This window comes from Natrix helvetica, assembly GCF_964273705.1.
Source record: "Natrix helvetica genome assembly, chromosome: 1".
In the NCBI taxonomy this organism is placed as follows: domain Eukaryota; kingdom Metazoa; phylum Chordata; class Lepidosauria; order Squamata; family Natricidae; genus Natrix; species Natrix helvetica.
Window position 1 is genome coordinate 293840641 of NC_138548.1, and position 24108 is coordinate 293864748.

The 24108-nt window shown below is 37.5% G+C and overlaps 1 protein-coding gene across 2 annotated transcripts; it reads right to left on the bottom strand.

Annotated features, from left to right (window-relative positions):
* Window positions 1-1067: 1067 nt before the first annotated feature.
* On the bottom strand, window positions 1068-23293 carry LOC309383599 (GDNF family receptor alpha-4-like). 2 transcript variants are annotated; one of them, XM_081936347.1, is made up of 8 exons: window positions 22903-23293; window positions 13429-13722; window positions 8614-8706; window positions 6495-6828; window positions 6039-6148; window positions 5261-5395; window positions 3917-4050; window positions 1068-3684 (listed from the first exon to the last, which is right to left on the bottom strand). In XM_081936347.1, the coding sequence occupies exons 1-8, from the start codon at window positions 22943-22945 to the stop codon at window positions 3538-3540; spliced, it is 1290 nt and encodes a 429-aa protein (XP_081792473.1). In that variant the 5' UTR covers window positions 22946-23293; the 3' UTR covers window positions 1068-3537. The 2 variants fall into 2 exon arrangements, with proteins under 2 accessions (XP_081792473.1, XP_081792474.1); XM_081936348.1 differs by lacking the exon at window positions 22903-23293 and adding an exon at window positions 16650-16686.
* Between the last annotated feature and the right edge of the window lie 815 nt (window positions 23294-24108).

Sequence of the window (24108 nt, forward strand, 5' to 3'; positions counted from 1 at the left end):
ACCAAGAACTATTTGTGTGACTTATTAGAAGGGAGAAGAATAAACAATGATACTTCGGAGTATTTTCCTAGGTCCAGAGTTTCTAGCAAAAGTCATATGGGAGTTACCAGAGTTGGTAATATTGGTAACTATGAAAATTTCCCATCTCCCAACAAGAGGTCTTGCTTTGGAAGAGGCATTGTACTCAGATCTAAGAAAACAATTTATTCCTCTGTATACCAATTCTGATCTCCTTACGTATTGGCTTCCATGCTAATTCAATTTTCATTTCTAAAAACAACACACTAGATGCAATGTTACATTTGACATTTTATGTAATTTATACCTAAATTGTAACTGAAGATTTTTCTTTTAAATTCAAAATGATTGATATTGCAAAGTTACATGCTCTGATATTTGCAACTAGCTAAAATCACTTATAAGACCCAATCCAATTTGTACATTTATTTCTCCATTGTCACTCAGCATAGGATCTAAAGCGAGATCTAGGTTTTATTAATTTGTATGTCTTTCTCCATTTACATTCTGCATTTCAAATTATCTCACTTGTTTTATTACTCAAACTTTCCTAGTTTTATGAAGCTCAAATAAGCAAAAGTCACCTAGGATCCACATTTTCTACCAACAATAGAATACACTGTATCAACTGGAAGCTCCTCCAAGGATTCAAGAAATGATGTTAAATCAGATGTTTTTCCAACTCTGTAGTCATATGAACAATTTTCTCTTAGCATTTTCTATATCTTAATTAGCTCTAAAATATGGGAAATCTCTAAAGGAAATTTAATTCTTGCAATGTGAGAGTGTCTTTTTACTTCATGTCTTTGGGGAAATACCTCTCTCATGAAGTAACAACCTATTTTCAAAATAGCTGAGGAATAATGTTTTCTGGGTCTAGTTATATGCACACAACTGAATAGTGCAAACAGGGATGAGACTATAGAAAGGCGTACTTCCATTTTCATAACTGAGATTAAGAGCCGTCTGTATTGTAGAATCATCACAGAGGTACTGACATTCAATACATCTCTTGCTGAATTCAAAGGGGGAAAAGAAGACGCCCAGAGTTGTAAAGTAAACTTTATTTTTGACATTATAAGCTGAATCACATGTACAAGATATTGGAATTTTTATTACAGTAATTCAGAATACTCTCACTTCTTTTATGTTTGCCAAGAGACCTAGACAATGTACTATAGACATTTGATAACATTTTAGGAATGTCTAGTGTTCTGCAATTTCTCCTTTCAGGAGAGGCATGGGAGTTGTTGATGTATTCAATATTATATGAAATAAAATCAATATAACCATATAAGAAGTATGAAATAAGTATTAGAACAATGTAAGTAAATAGAGGAGGAACAATACTTCAGATGAAAATGCTCACTGGTATGTCCCAGGCCAATGTTCCTGAACCATGGCAACTTTAAGATCTATGGACTTCAATTCCCAGAATTTTCCAGTCACTAGAATTTCTGGAAGTTGAAATCCATGTAACTTAAAAGGTTACCACATTGACCTTGGTTGTTGTAACATCACACCTTTCAACATCTTGTACTCCCACATACCATATACATAGGAAGTATATGAGTCCTGTGGAATGATTGGGACATTCTCTTCTTATCTAGAGGAAGGAGAGAGAAGCCTAAACGAGCCTTCTTATTTCCCTGGGTGTGCATAGACCTCAGGAAACAGAAGTGCAATCCAAGTGAATAAAAGAAAGTTCATCAAAGTTTTGTTGATGTATATGGGTGCTATACCAGGACCACACCTTGGAAAACCTATAGTTTACTTCTTAATTCATTATAGTATGTTCAGTTTTGTAATTGTGCTGTTGTACCTCTAGCTCTTGTAAATCTATTATGAATGTAATAACTGCAGAAAGTCAATCATGGAACACAATACTATGATTTCTACAAAATTATCTTTACCTTTTTACTTATTACTAAGTTTAATTTTAGGGTTTTCCAATACTTTGCATTGTTGTCATGATTTCTTAATGGAAACTGTAGACTATTCCTAGTGTTGCAAAATTATTAACTTTATCTAAATGACTTCTATAACTCCCCATCTTCAGAATTTGTACAAAAGTCCAAATGCCTAATCCCAGTCTATAATATGTTCTAATATTTTATTTTACAAATAGTCAGAATTGTTTTAAAAAATTGTTAAGATTTAATATTGTTATATTCCTTCTGAGAACACTTATCATTTCTTGCCTTTTTTTAAAATATAAGCCATGCTTCCAATTTTTTTACAAATATAATTGCAAATTTAAAAAGTGGGGACAAATCCTTTTATAATTTCCATAATAGGTGCCATTGTCACTGCAGAATGATGTAGGAACCCATGCAAATAAGGCTTCCGTTTTTTGTTACTAAGCATACAGTAAATGAAGATGAAGTGCCACATCCTTCACTGTTCAGAAGACAAAACCTATGCCACAATAAAAAAAGTGCACAACATGCTAAGATGTAGAAAATTATTACAATTATATGTTGTATTACAACTTTGTTTTAGAATAACCACCATTATGGAATGCAGCACAGTCTTAATCCTTGCACATGTGACAGGCAACTTCACAGCCACAACATTCCAGTTCTTTAGAATAAGAAGGAAAGAGATGCAGTGAAGAACTACTGGATTTTCTTGATAGTTCTTTCAAAACTTGAAGGTTTCTTATGGCAGTATTCCATATAAGAAATGTAAATAAGTAATGTATAAACAGCATTAACAACATACCATTGCAGTTTAAAAGAACAACATATAATATCACAGTTTCTACACCCACAATTGTCAGGTCATGGATAACTTTTAATTCTACACAATGTACAGAAAGGTATGTAAGGGGATGCTAATTTATGGCAAACAACATTTGATGCATCTAGGAATCTGTTGTGCATAAAATCTTAGCTTGCATGCGGACTCTTGTGAAAATCTGGATTTTGTAGCTATTGCTAAGGAAGATGCATTTTATTGAAAAAAATACATAAATTCATCTTGGCTCAGGTGATTTAAATTTCCCTTGAATAATTAGCACATTAAGATTAGTTGGGCAAACAAGAAACCATGTACAGAGGCTACCGTTCAGTATCATGCCCTTAACATAACATTTTTGACTTGGCTGATTAAAAAAGACTATTCTACAACAGTCCTGAAAATAATCCAGATGTTGGGGTTTTTCCTTTGGCAGAAATTGTACATCATTTAACAGACCAGTATGAATCAGTTTTTCTTTGTCTTCTTAAAAAGGATATTTTAGAGTATGAAATTTTTACCCTGATTTAGATTTTAAAAAGTAGTTCCCTAGAATCTCCTACCTGCTTGCTTTTTTCTCAGGGCAGGGAGGTAATCTGAATTCCCCGTCATCTCCCACTGACTTCTATTGCAGCTGTGTACAAAAATGAGTCAAAGGGCCACTGTGCTGATAGAAAGTTAAACAAATATGCAGGGACCAATGCCTCCTCTCTGCATGAAACAAGTCAGTTTCCCCTTCTCAAGGAAATATACAATAGTAGCAATGAAATTCAGATTAGGTTAAGGTGGGCCCAGAAATAAGAAGACTAAGGTTAAGATCAAGATGAGTGAGGAAAACTGAGCTCTGGGATATTCAGAATTTGGGGCTGATTTTTGGTTGAGGGTAAGAATTTCTGAATCTTTCTTCTCCTCCTTCACCTCAGGTTCCTATAAAGGAAGGAAGACAGAGAAAGAGGGAAAACATTAAGTTCTGATTGGATATATCTCATTTAAATTCTCTTTTCCTTCCCCTTTATTTTCTATTGGATGTTCTGGAGGCCTCTTTGGGTCAAAGGTAAAAATCTCTCAGAATATATTCAATTGAAAGCTGGTTATTTTACAGTCATATATCATCTCTGATTTCAGTTATAGTATTGTTTAATTAACATAATTAACTTACCTGGTACAGTTTTTCAGTGAACATTGGGCTAGTGCCATCTCCTTGAATGTCTACAGAAGGAGTGAATTGCGGCGGCTGGTCCTGTACCTCCTTATTCTTTTGGCCAAGATTCATTTCATCTTGGATTGCATTATCTGTGAGACAGAGAATATGGAGGAGTGTTGAGGATCTCAAATTCTGAGCCATTGGTTGAAACCTCTAGTTTTAGCAGAATAAATATGCTGGTAAACTACTGTATTTATATTTTTCACAAGTCTCTATCAAAAATTAGCAGGCATTTTCCATTCTTCTTTGGCTACACAGAAACCTGCAGCTTCTTTATTCATCCATTTTTGGCTTTAATGTAAGAACATTTTGGCAATTAACTCACTATAAATCGCTCTTGATCAAGAAAACTATTCCAGTGTAATATATCACAAGACTTGGCAGGGATTGGAATTTATCAATCAAGTTCAGGTATATGATTTTCTTCCCTTCCAAAAAGGATAAGAGAATCAGATAATGAATCATAATTAAAAATTAATCAAGAAACATAAAGAACTTTTTCATGAGCATTTTTTTCCAATTTAAAAAGATGAACCACTAAGAATTGAAACCAATGTTTAACCTCACTTTTACAATAGTGAAAAATATTTTATCTTACAAGGCTTAACTTTCTAAACTCTATAGGCAATGATGGGAATAGAAAACAAGTATACTTTTCATGCTTAGGTGACTGTCATCTTTCCAGTATCAGCAGAAAGAAGTTGATGCTTACTGAAACATCAACTTCTATTACTGAATGCAGATGTAATTAATGAAGTAAGATATTAATAAAGTAACAATTATTAATTATAATTAATGAGATAAAGATACAATATGCAATATAGTGTCTATTGCATATTGCAATATATTGCATCGGAATAAAAGTCTAGGTTCAAATTTTCTTTGCAAAATATGGAAGAAATTAAAGGCATTGGATAAGTTGAAACTAGGGAATGAAGGCAAGATCAGCATATTTTTTTATATTTTCAATATCCTTTGAGATTGCAGCAGGGTATAAATGTAAAAAATGAATACATCTCATCTGCAGTCTCTGAATGTGGAATCCTATTTCAGTATCCTAATAGTACCTGGCAGATCTGTCCTCCATTTCTCTAATCTCTATGAAAATCTGTAATGGACCTGACCACCATTGAAAGACTGGTGGGATATACATTCTAACAATAACTTTCAAATTTAATTTTACACTGCATAGAAATCTACTTTCATTTCTCCATGGAATCCTCTGCCAATCTATTGGGAAACTTTTGGGGTTAGAAAAATTAAGATCTGCCCCGATATTGATATTCTGTATTTACTTACTGAGACACTTGTTGCTGGAAAATAAGTTAACGATTTGATCACAGTCCTCTTTATGATTGCCAGTGTTTGAACAGGAACACCAAAGTGTGATCTCAGTACTGGAGTTGCTCGCGTAATTGGGGGTCAAAGGTGTACCTGTTTCAAATAAAGCAATAAAATAAAATCAGACAACCCAGAAGGAAGTAGGTGAGATGCATGTTGTTGCCAAGAAAATGACATAGATGTGTTCATGAAATTACAAGATAATTTTAATCAAGATAGGTTTAAAACATAGTTTTAAGGAATCAAGATAGTTTTAACAGAGATTTTACCTTTTAATTCCTAAACCAAAAAGGCTAAATACAAAACCACACAACTATTTTCTTCAAATGTGCAATAAAGCTGGGGAATCACACTTTTCAGTCAGCACCCTAAGACTATATAATTCTGATCTGGAAATAAGCTGGTTTCAATAAACTTCCTGCCCCATCTTTTTGTCAGAGAAGTTTCAATCCATATAGTGTATTGAAAGTCATTTAACTGCCAACAACCTATGCTGGGGATATTCTACAGTGAGACACTAAGGATTACTATAAAAGATTAAAGCATAAGTCTTACTAAAGTAAATCAAAGATGTATTGATTTCAGCACCTGTGGCTAGAGCTAGCCAGGCAAAGGATTATAGAAATAGAGGAGTCTATGATGGGAGTATGGAGGCCCATTTGAACAGCACTGGTCAAAGTCAGAAAAAGATTTTCTATTAAACTTCCCAATAAACTCCACCAGATCCAACACGTACCAATCATCTTCATGTAAGCCTGCAGGCATGCTGCGTAATTCAGTGGAGAGCAGCCATCTGTGAATGTCTGTAACGATTTGCATTTCTCTTGGAAACCAGCCAGCCGAGATCTGACAGGAGACACAACTATTAGAATGACAAACCCCTTTATTAGCCAAAAACGATTTATTAGTTTTCCAAGTATTTGATAGGATAAATCAAAATCAAACTTTTTTTTAAAGTGGGAGGTTGCACTATATTTACCCCCATTTTCATAAAAATAATGAAGGACCTTAGTGAGCGGACATGATACTAAACCCCTTGTGGCCACTTCTGGATGGGTTGTGTGAGGGTGTGTACTTTTTAAATAGGTACATCACACTATCAGAATTGTAACACATCCATTTTACTGCTCTTATAGCCATTAATATTCAGATGCCATGAAACTTACTCAGATAATCATTCCATTAGACCCACCTGCAGACATTATCCTTTAAGCAGGCATCCAGCAAGGAGAGGCAAGAGGGCTTGCTGCTGCTCACGAAAGAACATTGTGGGACAATGGTTTGCCAGCGTCGTTCCCCACAAGCTTCATCTTGGCAGGGACAAAACAGGAGCCTCTTGGTGAAATCCATACCAATCTTCTCAAAGAAGTGTCTCAGATTTCGGTGGCATATGCGTTTGTCACATGGGTATCCTGTAGTGCAGGCCTGAGCATATTGTGAGCGCTGACGCATGCATTTGTGGTCCAATTGGCAAGTATTAGCTGCAAGCACGCAGGAATTTGAGCTATCTTTGGTTCTATGGGAACCTATAAATCCACAGAAACACAAGGAGGTAACAGTAAACTCCAGAAAAGATTTGCCAAAGGAGATTAAACAAAAAAGACAATTGCCAGAATCTCTCTACAATTCAAAGATGAATTATTTTTCTGTTTAACCCATCTCTTTTTCTTTGTTATTTATCCTATGTCAAATATGGGACAGAAAGCTCCTTGGGATAACTCTGCAAAAGTGCCATACACACCATTGGCTTAATTAAATAAATTATAAAATAAGGGGAAAAAAGTGGGAATGTTTGAAATAATGCCTCTTCCTTCTGTAAATCTATAATATTTCTTGCATGAATTGAGAACTCCATGAGGAAAGTAGGTTTTTCATAGGTTCTTCAGCATTCAGCATTTTTGTCAGTAGCCTGAACAATAGTTAGTTGGAGATATGGTCAGGTGGATAAACTGCTGGAGTTGGCAATGTGCCACCCACGGGCAACATATCCTCTGGACTCAAATGATTCTTCAGAATAAAAGAACTGGGTTGGGAAACAGTTGTTCTTCAATTAGCCAGGTGAAAAGGAAAAAGTGTCTGGGGAAGATTCTTTTGAAAGCTGGACAGAATAGCAGGGGGAAAAATATCTGAGAATGCAATTAAGTATTTAGAAAGTCAGCTGGTATTGTAGAAGGCAGAGCTGGGATTCCATGCAAGATATGGGTGGATGGGTAGCTATTTGGACAAAAAGTAATCTTACAGCTTATGTGTAGAGCTTATGTGTAGAGATAAATAAGGTGATAGATTTGGAAGATATTTTACTTTTGGTTTTAAGTGGCGGCTTGTTTTGCATTGATTGACAGTATAAGATATAATTGTGGAGACATGACCAGGGCTTGGCTGCTGGGGGTTCGCATGGGTTCAGGTGATCCTCTAACTAGGATTCTGCCCAGGTTGGCAAACCCCCAAATGCCACCCCTGGCTGGCCACGCCCACCCCTTCTCTCCCTTCCCCTTCCACATGACCTGTTCATCATGCCAGATAAGTGCAGGGCATGCAGGGAGGCTCAGGGAGGGGGGGAAATGGGCCTACCGGAGGATCCAGAAGTCTGGAAACGCGCCTCTTTCCGGCATCTGGAGGGCCTCTGGAGCCAGGGAAAGCAGTTTTCACCCTCCCAGAGGTTCGAGGAAAGCCTCCGGAGGCTGGGGAGGGTGAAACCCCCACTTCCCCGCCATGGTGCAGGAGGCCAACTAAGCCACGCCCACCATGGCCATGCCCACCCAGCAACGGAGCAGCGAACCCATTGCTGCCATTTTTGAAACCCTTCCCTGGAGGCATCACTTTATGGGCGAGAGTCTGTTTTTGGAAAATTACAGATTAATTAGAGTGGAAGAAATTTGGCTTGTCTTTCTGTGAGAGTAATGGTTTTGGTTAGAGTAGAAAACGGGGGTGGGGGGGTGGGGTTCAAAGAAGTGTCTTTGATGCCTCTATGCATGAATGCTCTTGAAGCTATCTTTAAAATTATCTATCAAATATTTGCCTCTATCTCAGATTTACCCTACATGCAATTTATGGGGGGGGGGGGAGAGACCTGAATTTATTTAATTTCTTAGTAAGATTTTTTTTTTTTGCTATCCTAGTCCTAAGACAGGGGTGTCCAAACTTGGGAACTTTAAGACTTGTGGACTTCAACTCCCAGAATTCCCCAGCCAGGCTGGGGAATTCTGGGAGTTGAAGTCCACAAGTCTTAAAGTTCCCAAGTTTGGACACCCCTGTCCTAAGAGATTCTAGGCAGTGTGCTAAAGATTGTGAATGGTTGATATAAATTCTACCTGAGACATGAGTTGCCAGCTTGTTGTATTTTGTCTTCACAGCTTCTTTGTTTGCTGTATCCCTATGGGGAAGCATCTCCAAATGAAAGTTATCTGTACAGCATAAAAAATAATAATAATAATTTTATCTGCTAGAGTACTGAAAGGTTCCCAAGAGATTCCGAGAAACCATTATCTAAAAACAAGAGTTTTAAAGAGTACATTACAGAGTTTACACAGTAAACAACAGTTTGGGAGGCAAACATTATAAAAGGACAACTGGTCTGTACCGTAACATTATTGAACTTAATAATTGCTAATAACAGACTATAATATACAGTGAGTAGAGTTATGCTCAAAGTTACTATTTATCTAAAACAATATGAAGCAGTGTAATGTTTTAGGTTCTTAACATAGGTTCCAGAATAAAATTGTTTCAATTATTTATTTGTCTTCACCTTATATATGTAGGACACACATCCTTGCTAATTGTGGCTTGATCATGAAGTGTTGGTGGCAAAGGTTAAAGCCAAAGTATGTACCAAAAGCAGTGCCTGGAGATGGTCTCTGTATCAGTGGTTCGAGTCCTAGCACTGTATGACGGGGTGAGCTCCTGTCACTCGCCTCAGCTTCTCTCCACCTAACAGTTTGAAAACATCTTCTATGCGAGTAGCTACCACTTTGATGGTGGGGGGGGGGATGAGTTGGTGCTCTGTGGAGGCAGTCAGATTCCTGCCATTTTTAACCTTCCTGGCAACGCTCATTTACGAGGCAGCTACGGGAAAGGGAGGGGGGCTAGGATGACACTGCAGAAAGAGCCACCTGACTTTCTTTCTGGTGCAAAGCCAGCTCTCCCTCCCGTGGTGCACTTTGTGAAGTGTACGAGCATGTCCTACAACAGAGGTGGTAAACGGACAGCCAAACTGCTATTCCGCAATAGCATTGTAGCCTCCTAGCTAATGAAACAAGCCATGTGCTAATAATAAGCTGTAGTGCTGAAGAAGGCAACAGTGTACAGCGAAAGTGACCAACAAGAAAGTATTGGAGTGCATAACCCCACACATGTCACTGGAAGGAAAACAAATCACACAACTATGTCTCATTTATTTTGGCCATGTCATGCACAAAAATTCACTGGAGAAAGTACTGTATTTTTCGGACCATAAGACGCACAGGAGTATAAGATGCACCATGATTTTGAAGAGGTAAATTTTTTAAAAAAGTTTTTGCACTCTGCAGACCTCCCAAAACCTCTGCACGCCTTGTTTTTTGCGCAAAAAAAAGAAAAGAAAAGAAAAGAAAAGAGGGGGGGCATGCAGAGCTTTGGGAGTCTTGTAGAGTGATCTTGGAGGCTGGGGGAGGGCAAAAATGAGCAAAAAACGGCCTATTTTTCGCAAAAACAGGCTGTTTTTTTGCAAAGAAAAAGGGCAGGCAGAGGCTTTGGGAGGCTTTTAGAGTGTTCCCAGGGGCTGGATGGAGGGGCAAAAATGAGCAAAAGTGGCCCATTTTTTGCTCATTTTTGCCCTCCCCAGCCCTCAGAAACACTTTGCAAACTTCCCAAAGCCTCTGCATGGTCATTTTTGCAAAGGGGGCAGGGTTTCGGTAGGCCAAGAATGCTGTATTCAGTGTATAAGACACACCCAGATTTTCACCCTCTTTTCTGGGGGGAAAAGGTGCGTCTTATACTCTGAAAAATACGGTAATTATATTTGGAAGCATTTGCAGTAAAAAGAAACAAGGCATGCCAGTTTCAGAGTTAGGGTTACTTGGAGAATCCTAACACATGGTGGCTGGACACTATCAAAGCTGACACAACCAAAGAATAGAAAAACTCAAAGGAATAGTGCAAGATCAGAAGAAATGGAAAGACACAACTGAATGGTATCATCATATCATCATCATTCAGGATTTACTAGATTTTCTTTGATTAAGTGGCAAGACATTTAGCACATCCTATGAGATTACTATCTAAAAGGTAGGTGCCCTGCTTTTATCTCCAAGGAGAAATATACTGTACCTCCTAAGATACTGTATCCAGTAATTTGTGCAGATACAAAGATCATTTATTTTTGTCCATTCATGCAACTTTCCCCAATTACTTCTGACTTCCTGTCAGAGAATAGCTAAATAAGTATGCACATTTATATTTATTCCATTCTTACATTTTACACTTTTATTTATTCAATTTTTGCTCCACTCTAGTATATTACAGTATTACACCGATAGTGGCGGTGGCGGGAGGCTCCACTCACCCACCCAGACGCTTCTGCACATCTGCATGCGCACCAGCACAAGTGAAGCGATAGCAAACCGGTTAGCAACCCATCGCTGAATAAATGTATATAGCAATAGCACTTGTATACTACTCCATACTAATTAGTTTATAGAGTCAGAATATTTCCCCCAACAATCTAGGTCCTCATTTTACCAACTTTGGAAGGATGGAAGGCTGAGCCAACCTTTACCGGTGAGATTCGAACTGCTGAATTGCTGACAGTCAGCAGAATTAGCCTGCAATACTGCATTCTAACCACTGCATCACCAATAATCCATTCATATACTCCAAAATTGTCATTTATAACCCCTTTAAAGGAGGAAGCAGGAAATAAAGAACTGCTTTGTGACTTATATTGACAGCCAAATTTTTCCAGAATGAGAATGCCTGTTATATCATCCTAGCAGAAAGGCAATTGCAGCACAGATACACTCCAGGAGCCTTTCCCCTCCTGTTGTCTCATGGTTGCCCATACCAACAAATTCCAGTAGTTTACAATGTGTATAATTTAACACATTTTAGTAGATGTCAGTTAACTTCTTATAAGGTTGCATCAGCTTCACGCCTATTATTCAGTTTAAGAAGATGCACACAAACAGCCACTACCTCCCAACTATTGTCCTCTACTGCTTTCAGAAGTGAGAATGTCCAGTTCTTTCAAACAGGGCTCTTCTCTTTACCTGCTAGTTCTCTGAAACAATTCCAGTTTGGAGACCAAGTGTTCAGCTGACCAGTGGTGGCAGTAAGAAGTAGCACCAGCTTCCCCTTTGCTGCTTCCCAATATAATCCCCAACCCACACCTATCAGCTCTTGCCTGGTCTCTCTATGAACATGGGTTCAGTACTCTTAACCAAGCCATGGTTGGCCGAGGAAAGTGGAGCTGTAGAGTAAAGCAGTATCTGTTGTCTCAGTTGCTTTTGATACTACAGTTTAATGCTACAATTACATTTAAAAAACAACTCAAGCAATAGGTAACAAATGGAATGAAGTGGCTGAAAAACAGCTATTCTGTGTACCTACATAGCCTTGGTTTTAGGGAAGTAGGAATAACCCTGAAGATCACGGGAAAGAGCTGCAAACAAGGCAATGGTCAGATAAATGACATTTGTATTGAAGAAGAAATGTAATTTGAGAAAGCATCTCAGACTTGACCCTTCCTAGTTATCATGAAGATAAAGGGAGGGAGGGGGGAAATACATTCTGACTTGCAAAAGTCTGTTATTAAAGCCTTAAAAAATAGAATAAGCATTCATAACTATGAATGCCTAGTCTGGTTTAGCACACAAGGACGACATGCCTGTAGTCTGCCATGCAGAGCTGATAAGACAGCCAGTTCAGAAGGTATCAAAAGCATCTGAGAGGTCCAGGAGGATCAACTGAACCATATTTCCCCATATTTTTCCTGGCAAAGGTCATCTCACAGGATGAGCAAGACAGTTTTCATTACAAAGCAGGTGTTCAACTGGATTGGATCTAGAAAACTAATTTAATGCAAGAGAACATGGAGTTAATTGGCCACCAGCCACTCAAGCACCTTGCCTTAGAAGGAAAGATAGGCTGTTGGCCTGTAACTGTTTCCATTCTCTAAGTCCAGGTTGGGTTTCTTCAGAAGCATCCTGATGACTGCGTCTTTCAAATAAGTTGGAACACACTTCTGTTGCTGAGACATCTATGACTTCCTAGACCCAGCAGGGAGGGAAAATAACCTTTCCTACACAAGAAGTAGGGATAGTAACTGGGATTAGTGATGGGAGCAGCAAAATCTACACTAATTTGTTTTTCTACTGGCTGATGGATGGGAGGATACAGCAGAAGGGACCAACACCCTTGAAAATGGCAAAGTAAAATGCCCATTGAGATGTGGGAAAGGATGTGCGGGAGTGGGGTGGGGGGATAATGCTGAATTTAAACCACAATGGATATAAAAAAGGGACAACAGTGCATATTGACAGAAGGTGATCTCTTGCTTAAAGGGGATTCATTCAGTATGCAATAAAGATTTATAGCTGACCATGCTGTGTCAAGCATCTAGGTAGTTTCTGCTGAGTTTGAACGAGGGAGTCTGCCAATGGGATTCCAATGGAGATATTTACAACAAAAGTCATCTTTGCTCTCTCCTGCAAATAGCTCAGTCTGAGGGCTAATCTTAAGAAAAGAAGATACCTCCAAATGGGGTCTTTGATCCCAGTCCATTACCCTTTTTGCTGGTTCCTGGACAACCACCTCTTTGTGCTTGCCAAAATGTGGCATTGTAATTCTTATCTTTTAAGGCATAAAACACATGCCTGTATTGCAAGCCTTTCTAACAGATTATAACTTATTATGTTACACAGTGCTCCTTATGGCCCTGAGCATAAGGGGGTTGGACCTCAGTCTCCAGCTTCTTTATTTAAAAGTCTCAAATGGCAACGCTGGGAAAGACCGTAATGAGATTTCAGACATTGATGCCAGTTATTTTCCTCTTAGATCTAAGCATTTGTTTCTACCAGGATGTTGGGTATTTTTTTCCCGTTACCTCTAGTGATACAAGAAAATCAATAATCATCAAGTTTCTATCTCACCTTGTGTTAAAGTTGAATAAACAGCCCGGTAGATTTGCAAGCAACGCTCTTCCTTCTTATGTCCACGTTGATGACATTTGCAGTGCTGAAAATGACCATTTTTCATTTTTATTTGTGCCTCTATGCATCTGTTCTTGGCTTCATGGTGCAGAAAGATGTAACTGTTCTTAGAAAGATGCTGGGAACAGTTCCGCAGGATCTGATAGGTGGCACTGCAGGAAGGCTCAGCTAGACAAAGGGTCTCAGCTGTTATACAGTTGTTGGGCTGCTCAAAAGACATAACTTGGAATCCTCCTGTTTGGGAAAAGAAGGAATGTCATCATTTTACATATACATACTGCAGCCGACTTCTCATTCCATAGTGTTTTGGTTACCAAAGGAGCCTTCCTAATTTCATATTCAATTTGGTTTCAAGTGAGTCAAGTTCAATAATTCCTTCATAAATTATCTAGATTGCATCAATTAAGAGCATTAAGAACAGCTGAAGAATGTAGACCTGCTTCACTTTAAAGCAAGGGATTCTTGGTAATATTAATATATCATAAAACTCTTACACAAGTCTTTAAAAAGTCTGCAAGGATCAGCTGGTAATCTGAACTTGATTAATATTATTAGAGTTTTTTTGTGGCACATAATTTCTTTTAAATTTACTTCAACAGGGCAAGAAGAACTGACCATGAACTGACATTTAGATGAACAAGTCCAATCACTAACAAGTTTTGAAGAAATTGGGAAAATTACCCAATCATCTTTTACAATAAATCTTCTTGGTTATTTATTTCATATTTCCTGAGAAATATAAATGAATTCATTGGTTTAATGTGACTAGATTTGTCACTGTAAACTTTGAAAAATAGGGCAACATCAGAGCAATCAACCCTTACATTCCATGACTCCATGAAATACAACTTTCATTCAATTAACTATATTAAAAGTATGAACATTTGTTCTGGTTAAAAATAATTAATAATAATTAATAATAATAATAATAATAATAATAATAATAATAATAATAATAATAATAATAATAATAATAATAATAATAATAATAATAATAATAATAATAATAATAATAATAATAATAATAATAATAAATTAAACACAACAGCAGAGAGTTTTTTAGGGGGGAATCTACAAAAATAGTAACTGTGATCATCATTTATTAGCTATGTTAACAATGTTCTTATCAACAGATTAGCTTGATCTGTACAAATGTCATTTTGCTTTGAAATTATAAATATGGATAGTTAAAATATCTGCATTAAGAAATGCACATACAAACATGATGTGTGATGCATTTATTCCATTTTAATTCTTTTTATTTGCTTTTATTTGTTTATTTTTTTAAAAAAATTATCAGTACCTTGACGTTGATTCCTTTTTATATATAAATCTTATTAAAAGTTTTTTAAAAAATATAAAAACCAACACAAACTAATACAGAATGAAGAAAACAGAGAGAAAAAGAAAAAAAAGAAAAAGTACAGAAAGAAAAGCTAAAAAGCTTTTGATTACCTTTGTAGTAAATATAAGAATTACAAAATTATCTCCTGCTCTATGATGATAAAAAGCTCATTTACTTCTATTATCTAATTTTTTTTCTAATCATCAAAACCACAAGTCATGACTGCATTTTTTCTGTTTAATGCAAAAATCATTAAGTCAGTCATAAATGTAGATACTGCCTTTTCTCTAATCAAGAAACCCAATTTAGCCATCTTTGCAAGTTCCATCATCTTCACCAACCATTCCTCCATTGCTGTAGGGTCAAACTTTTGAACATATAATAATCTCACTGCAGCTACCATATGAAGAAACAGTTCCAGGGAGAAGTTTTTATTTCTCAGTAAAAGGCAAGCAAATAACAAACACAACAGAGATACTAATGTTTTACATATTCATCCTGCAATCAATTTCTCATCCCTGATTTCCAAAGAAGCTTTCAAGTCTCAAGTTCTTTTATTCTAATTTAGAATTAAAGGACCCTGGATATCATTACAATCCACCAATAATGGAAACAATGTTTGTTTCCATTTAAAAACATTCTCATAGTTTTTTTTTCTTGTTCATATGATTAGGGCTATATGCATGAATTTTCTTTTATTAATGTGTGCATTTTTATTGGAGAGTTCAATGTTCCTATTTTAACCATTATACTCTACCTTTTGAATAAAGATATTTTCGAACAGCAGCTGCCCAAATTCTTAAGTAGTAAAAGACAGGATTATTCTTTAGTACTGAATATTGGGTATGTCCTTAGCAGCATATTGTTGGCATCTATCAATCTGTCCTTTTGGTTCTCTGCTCTATAGTCTGATTCTTATGCTTTTCTAGATACAACAAAGAGACATTCCATGGTATTGTATTATATTTGAACCATTACAATTACAATGAATAGATCAACTTATTTTAACCTGACTGCTGGCAGGTGGACTCTAATGTTGCCGCCATAATCATTGGAGAGGAAATATGTTAACTTTGCTCTGTCCCTCTCTCTTGCTTCTGCATGGGCCATGAGTTAGTATAGATGTAGCAAGACTTTGATCTGGCACAGTAGCATTAGATTCCTTGGTATAATTCAATACAGGAAGATTGCTCAGTTATTACTCATATTTGTAGCTAGAAACTTTAGAAGTAACCCTGAATATAGGTTATCACGCAAAGCTTAAGCTATCACTAAGATATCATCCAAAATAAGATACACTTCATTTACATAAAAACAGCACCACTTTTTATTTTTATTTTTTGCATATGTGCAAAACTAGCAATTTTGATCCCATTTTCTCTTTGATTTTGTAAAGATTATGATTAAGATCAGGACTTAGGAGCGTGAAGATGCTTTATTGTAGCGTTTAAAGAATCTTGCTCTACTAACCTGATTCAAAATAAATATTAAAATATTCTAAAGGAGGAAAAGGGCATAACAAAAACTGTATATTTGGCTGCATCCTTGGCCATTGGCATCTCCTGACTGATTGATCTTATCAATATACTTTGATTCTGTACTATTTCAATCAAAGGCAGATTTCTTAACTAATAAGTAAACAAGAGAAAGTCACATGGTATTTCAGTGATGAATTTCCTTTTTACTTTGCACCAAACTGACATCATCTTTGTTTCAATGGAAGAAAATTGCTTTGTTTTCAACCAAAACTAATAAAAAATACTCCAGGTATTGTATTCTTTCTTGAGAGTCTTGGATTTCAGACATCATAATTTACCTGTTATGTTGAGGTAATCCATGTTTTTAGTCAAGAAGAACTCCTGAGCTAGAAACCTTCAAACGTCCTTTTTTTCTCTATCTTCCCAAAGAGAAAGTAGAGAAAATACAAGTCACTATGTGGAGCTATTAACATGACTCCTAGAGCCAGAAAGGGTAGAGCCTACTCTTTTCCTGGTGATATCAAGATCGTAGTTGCTTCTTGACAGCTGCCTCTTCCTTCAATGAATGAAAGAATCTCTCCACCCAAAGAGAAAGACCTGGGCTAGTCATATACACTGAAATTTTCAAGGGATAAAAAGCACAAACACACAGAGTGAGAAAGAGGTGTATAGAATAATACAACGGCATGATCATTCCTTTTAAAAGCCCTTTTTCATTTGAGATTCAGAAACTGGCTTTTGTTGCTAACCAGCCCCTTTCTAAATAATTCAAGGGAATTAACATATATATATATATATATATACACATATACATATACATATACGTATACGTATACATGTGTGTATGTATGTATGTATGTATATGTATGTATGTATATATATGTATGTGTATATATATATATATATATATATATATATATATATATATATATAATGTATATGTATATATATATATATATATATATCAGTACAATTACAACACACACACACACACACACACACACACACACACACACACACACACACACACATATATATATATATATATATATATATATATATATATATATATATATATCTCAACACTCTTTTGAGATGCATCTATCTCTAAAGTAAAGCTCCATCAATCCCATGCCCTTTAAAGTATGATTGTACATGTAGAGTTATGTATATGTGTTGTTCTTTCTTTTAAAGAGAGAGGTCACTCTTCTTATTTTTTCCAACAACAACAACCCTGTTTGGCAGCTGGGTTGAGAGACATTGACTGGCCCAAAGTCACCCAGTGGGCTACCATGGCTGGAGGTCGACCTAGTACTAATCTAATTTCTTTTATTGTTTGTCTCCCTCAAGTTCTATAAGATTTCTTTTGAGAAGTGGGATCAGTTCTAACAGGTCTTCAAGTCTATCCATGTATTAAAAACATTGGTATTACAGGAATGTTTTAATTGGCAGAGAGCTCTTATACCATCTGATGACATTGAAATATTGGGAGGCCAGCATTTGTAGGTGTTAAAAAAAGAGATAGCAAAATCTATGGTGGTTTACTTTTTCTCTGGCTACAGAACTATATTTGAGTTTTGGAAAGGAACCCATAATCTCTAAAATTCCCTTCTATCCCAACAACTCTTAAGCCTCCTTTCCCCAAACTTATTTCAATTTCTAAAAACATTTCATTAGGTACCATTAAGTTGGTATAATCTTTTAAGGATCACATGAAAAGTGCTTCTCTAAAATGATCTGTCCCCATCTTGGCCTTTCAAATTTTCCAACAGTACACCCATCTTTATACTACTGAAATTCTCAATTTCCAACTGGTGCATCATAGGGCAAAAACTTCAAACAAGATACTTCAAAAGACCTTAATTATAGAATGCATCTGCAATTCAGGATCCATGACTCCCATGGACTTTAAATTTAATAACTTTTATAAAACATTTTATGACACAAAAATTATAAAAAATCACTTTATGACTGAATAAAAATCACCACAAACCATTTCCTGTGGTCAGCTCCTGATGTTTGACACTTCAGTGTGGGTTACTTTCAAGGCAGATACATGCTTGGGTGGGGGGGTGGACTAGATGACCTAAAAAGTCCCTTCCAACTCTGTTAATCTATTAATCTCTGAATTCCTTCCTGGATTTTAAGAATACATTAGAAATTCTGCCATTGTCGAAGGCACTGAGGAATCTGGTATAGAAATACTGTATCTCTGAAATGATGATCCCATAGGTCACAGGTTGTCTAGATGCTACTGTAATTAAGTCCATCCATCTTGCTGTTTGTTGTTTTCTTTTCTTTCTTTCCATTTTTCCCAGCTTTACAGATTTCTTCAGAGTGCTGGTGTTTATGTAATGTGTCCAAAATATGATACTCTTAGTCTGGTCATTTGTGCCACAAGAACTCTAAATTGATTTGTTGTATTATTCATCTATTTAGACCAGCACTGACAATGTTACCTAGTTTGGGTAATGAAATGTCTGCAAAAAAATAACCAAGATCAGAGAGCACCAAGAACCCCTAATTTCAACACTGAGCTCCAAATATTTTCTTTTATTGGATTCATGTTTGTTTGTCTTTGGACAGCTGTGGTTGTTTCAAGAATTGTCTCCAGTAATAAAATACAAAAATATCAATATTCCTTCCATTCTTTGTTTCTTCAAATTGTAAGTGTTGTTTTCATATAGCGTATACTGATTTATTTTTGGTTTTCCTTTGTTTTCTCAGTTATTCAGCTATAATTTTTCTTATTAGTTCGCCTTTTATAAAACCAATTTGAACATCTGGCACCTCTGTTTGCATGGAGAGTTGTAATTTGCATTGGATGATCCTTTGCATTGGATGATCCTAAGCATTAGCTTTCTGGCATGTGAAAATTAAGGATCTGTGTAATAGTTTCCACAATCTGTTAATTATCTCTCTCTCCCTCCCTCCCTCCCTCCCTGCCTTCCTCTCTCTCTTGTGAATGTGGAATGTCTTCTAAGATAGCTTGGATTCAAGCATCTCTACTGTATTGAAATTTATCATACTCCTTCTATTTGATCTTCTCGGAATCAGCTTCCATCTGCCTGCTGGCATCTTTTAACATTTCATCCTTTTGAAAGCTAGAATCTCCTTCTAAGCTTAGAAATCTTTTGGAACACTTTCCTTGTTTCTTCTTCTCTGTATCAATATTTAGCAATACTGCTCTTTGTCTCTTCAAACAGCTCTCTCAAATTCCTTAAACAAGTTCCTTCCTGAAACTTTTGTCTTTCTTGGATTGTCTTTTCTCTTATTGACAATTTCCACTGTTTGATCTAACATCCAGTTTGCTTCTTCTGTTTCTTGGTATTTGGTTGTCTCTTTTCATGTTCAACTTGAACAACTTCTTTGATTTCACGCCACAGTTCTTCTAGTCCCCTATATGTATGACTTTCAGTTTTGAATTAATTCCTGATGTTGCCCTTGAAAATAGTGGCATTTGCCAAAAATCGTATGGAAATGACCACCATATAAAATTGGCTTTATTGTTCTGCTCTAGCTTAACTTGGGACTTGCATGTGAGTAATTCATGATCTATTCTGTTCCTCAAATATGTCTATATTAAAGTAATAGAGATTTTAAACACCATTCAAACCTTTCTACAAAACTCATTCAATAAAAAAGCCTCTTATTTCTGTTTGCATTTTGTATTATTACTTTCTATTTTTATTTCATTTAACCTACATGCTATACTTTATTTTGTACTTTTGGATTTTGATTACTAATCTACCCAACTGAACTCAAACTTAATAATTAGAATACTGTGTTTTGGAATTTTGGAATTCCCAAAAGAGGTCACTTGAATATTTTGATTCTATATGCTGTATATAATATACATGTAAAGGAAAAATAATGATAATTTGAAGAGATTATCTTTTGGAACATCTGTAGAAACTGTATTAATATATTAAAAAATCTTTCTGAATGGTTTAAAGATGCATTAAGATATTTTAGAAATGATATTGGATTCCTCAGTCAATGGAATATATCTGATAACATCAGACAGTGTATTTTTTGGCATAGGCTTTCTTCATTGAGCAATGATCCCTACAACCTATTTCACCAGCCTTTATACCTCTAATTCACCAAATGTCATGCCTCTGGCCTGGGATGACTAACAACACATAAAAAGTAACATAAGCACTTCAAGGAAAGAATATTTTTTTTTGCAAATGCAAGTAGATAAATAGCTATCACTTCAGTGGGAAGATAATAGTGTTCCATGTGCCTCAGCGTATAGTCATGCAACCACATGACCATGGAAAGGCCTTCAGACAACGCTGATTCTCTCGGCTAAGAAATGGAGATGACCACCGCCCCCTAGAGTCTAACACAACTGGGCAGGAGAAACCTTTACCTTTGTTTCTCACTATATGTGCAATGTATAGAAGATATACAATGCATTTTGCCATTAATTCTTTTTTAATTACTATTATAATGTGGTGTACTCGTCTTGATGATTATGCAATATATACATAAACAGAGACAACACCCTTCTAAACAACAGTTGCTGGAGGAACAAGATTGCCCCTGATCCTATTTGTTCCCAGCAGGTTAGACACCATAGAAGCAGGAAACTATTCCAAATATGTAGTTCTTCATCAAGAGCTGAAGAACTACATATTCTTTAGTTCAAGTAATTTAAAACATCTAGTTGTTAGAGCATCCTAGTAATATTGGGAAAATGAAATGCAGATTCCCATTAAGACAAGAAACTGACTTGGGGCTGGTCATTCATTGGTTCACACCTTTTGCTCAGACATTATCTAATTGGTCTGTTTCAGACATAATACAATATGTAAATTCAGTCATCATGGGCTTACTGTAACATCCTTCTTGTAGCTTATTCATGAATTATGTTTAAATAAATAAGGAGTGACTACAATAGGCTGCCACATAAAATTGTTGTGAAGGTAAAAGGGAGTTCAGAAAATTTTGTTTAGCATCTTTTGCTTTAGCAGGAATGATGGAATATAAATGCAATTAACAACAACTTTTGCTCTAAAGCTGTATCTCCAATTCTAAATTTAGCATTTGAGAGGAAAAGACTGGAGGAGAAGAATGGAAAAAGTTTGCTTCTTGGAACGCATTTACAACTGCCCAAATCTGGATATAAGCATCTTGTCAAATATAGGAACCCTACAGATCTTGTTCGGGATATCTGAATTCATTGTACGATTTATTTCCCTGGGTTATTAGCAAATTAAATAGATGTGTTATTTTTAAATTGACCAGTCTCTTCTCCCTAGTATGAATTAAGTTATCTAAGAACTGTCTAAATTAGATTAGATGAAAGGACCTTCTCAAATGGTAACTTAGGATGAGAAATCCCTGGGTTCCAGGCATTGCTGAATTGCAACTCGCATAGTCAATGTCAGACTATATAAAGTATAGTCAGTTCAACTGGTAGTCAAAGGTTCTCAACTGGTGTGCTAGGGAGATTTTTTTCCTTCAGGGCAGTTCAGTAAAACTGCCTTGACCAGAATGAAATCACAGGAAATCTTTTAAAACTGTACCGTTGTTGTTGAAGATTACAGACAAAATGTAAATAAAACCCAAAAGTATAAGCCTCATGAATGAAAACCCTTTGATTCAAATTCCCTCTTCTGGAAGCACTGAAATCTAATTTAACATTACTTAGGACAATTCTCTTCATATTACTTAAGTTAATGAGTTGCCTGTTGTAAAGTGCTTCTACAATATGCTGATAAACTGCTCTTTGACTAGGGGGAAAAATCGTTGCTCTTTCCTAGCCCGCAAAAATCTTGGCAGGCACTTGGCAAAAGTTTATGCACTGGAACAGCTCAGCCTGCCACTGGGAACAAAAAACTGTCAGTAGCATATTTTCTATTTCCACTTCCACAACTTCTCCCTACTTCAACACCACCTCCTTTTCCCGCATAGGCAGCACCCATCCATAAAGTGAACCAGGGACCCGCCTCACCCGAACACACTCACCAGCACACCACAGGAGGAGATCAAACATCCTCCTCACCTGCAAATCTGAACTACAGAGTCCGCACGCAGACCAGAAATCTGGACGAGCCTCGAAAAAGAGACGATCCTAAGAGTGCTCGGCGGAAAGAAGCCTCCGAGAGGGAAAGTTATCTTAACAACCAACAAGTTGTACCCGGAATTGCAACAAAAGCCCCCTTATGGCAAAAGGAGCGAGAAAGCCAAGAAAGCATTTAAGATGGGTGGATGGGTGGGTGGGTGGGTGGATGGATGGATGGATGGGATAGATAGATAGATAGATGATAGATAGATAGATAGATAGATAGATAGATAGATAGATAGATAGATAGATAGATAGATAGATCTCACACCCACTTCACAGAGCATGACAAAGCCGCGGCGGGACACACAATTAAACTATAAAAAGAGGGGAAATTAAAGAGAGCTTTGGGGAGTAACAGGCAGAATTCCTTGGTTTTATGAGATGCCGACAGCCCGCGCAGCGCAGCCTTTAGACCCCAGGAATTAATAAAAAAACCTCCCTTCCCTTCCATAGGGATTAACCCTGCGGTGAAGGGGACGAGGGGACGACGCTCCCGCAAGCCCCAAATTTACCGGCTCGAGAGAGCAGCAGACCCAGCAGTAGGGGGAGCGCCATGGCGAAGGGAGGCGAAAGAGACGTCGCTGCGCGGGTGGTGGTTGTTCCTCTCCCAAACGGTCTCCGAAGGAGAGCTGGCGCGCCCTCCCGGTTCGGCGAAGCCCGGGCAACCCGACCGCTTCTTTCCGTCCCGCTTTTCTCCTCCCCGGACTAGACGTCGGCGCGGAGTCCGAACTGGAACTCGCCGCCGGCGCGCACGAGGGAGGCTCGAGGGAGCAGCCACCACCCTGAGGTGGTGCGCGCGAGCAACCGGGGCGGCGGACAAACTGGCGGGGTGGGTGGAGGCAGCCTCACGCGCAAGCTTCTGCGAGGGCAACTGCAAGTTCCCTTGTATATCTTTCCAGTCGGGGCTGTGGGGGGGCGGGGGCTTTGGTAAGCTCGGGCGCAGGTCCAATAGGAGCGCGCCTATGGCTTTTAAGCGGCGCTGTCAAAACCTCGAAGGAACCGGCTGGGCTGCGCCTGAGTCGAGAAAACGGGCGGGAACGAAGACGCCTCCCGCGCCACGCTCGAGGCACCCCGCCGCCTCTGTCCGCCGCCCCGCCTTTCTGCGCTCCAAAGGCTGCAACCCGTGCATGGAATTATTAAAACCAACGTTGTTGGAACTTTGCAAATAGCAAAATCAAACATTCCTCTCAGCCGGTTGTTCTTCGCTTCACCGCCTGGCACGTATAAATTCGACAGAGCAGGTGGATGGGGTGGAGAAATCTAGCTCTGTTTACCTCCGTTTTTCCGAGCCCGAAATCGCCAAGCATTGGGATACAGTTCCCATGTTTTTGCTCATTGCCGAGCCTGGAAATTGTGGTCTAACGCTCAATTGAGAGAATACGCGATCGGCTTGTGAATTTGGAAGGAGGAGAGCCCCACGCTGGGCACCTCGAATTGTTTTACGATCATGTCAGGTGCTGCCTTTGCATTGATAAGAAATGAAACCTAGTGAAGTTTACCAGCAATTTCAAGAAACTATTTGCAAATAACGGAGTTTTCTGTTCTTGGAATATTCTGGTCATTACAAATTTAGGATATCTGGTAAATTTCACCTTAAGCTTAGAATATCTTAGCAGTCTTTCCAAAGGTTTCTCTGATTAGGAATCAAATATATTTCAGAATGAAGAACAGAGAACCTTAGAGTATCTGGGTATTTATCTTTATAATAGCAATGAAAG

Excerpts from the sequence above, each read along its gene's own strand:
- LOC309383599 (XM_081936347.1), bottom strand. The coding sequence starts at position 22,945 with ATGGCGCTCCCCCTACTGCTGGGTCTGCTGCTCTCTCGAGCCG. Across the intron at positions 6,829-8,613 it reads GCTGGCAACTCATGTCTCAG|GTTCCCATAGAACCAAAGAT; the intron begins GTAGAATTTATA and ends GTGGATTTATAG. Across the intron at positions 3,685-3,916 it reads TCACTGAAAAACTGTACCAG|GAACCTGAGGTGAAGGAGGA; the intron begins GTAAGTTAATTA and ends CTTCCTTTATAG.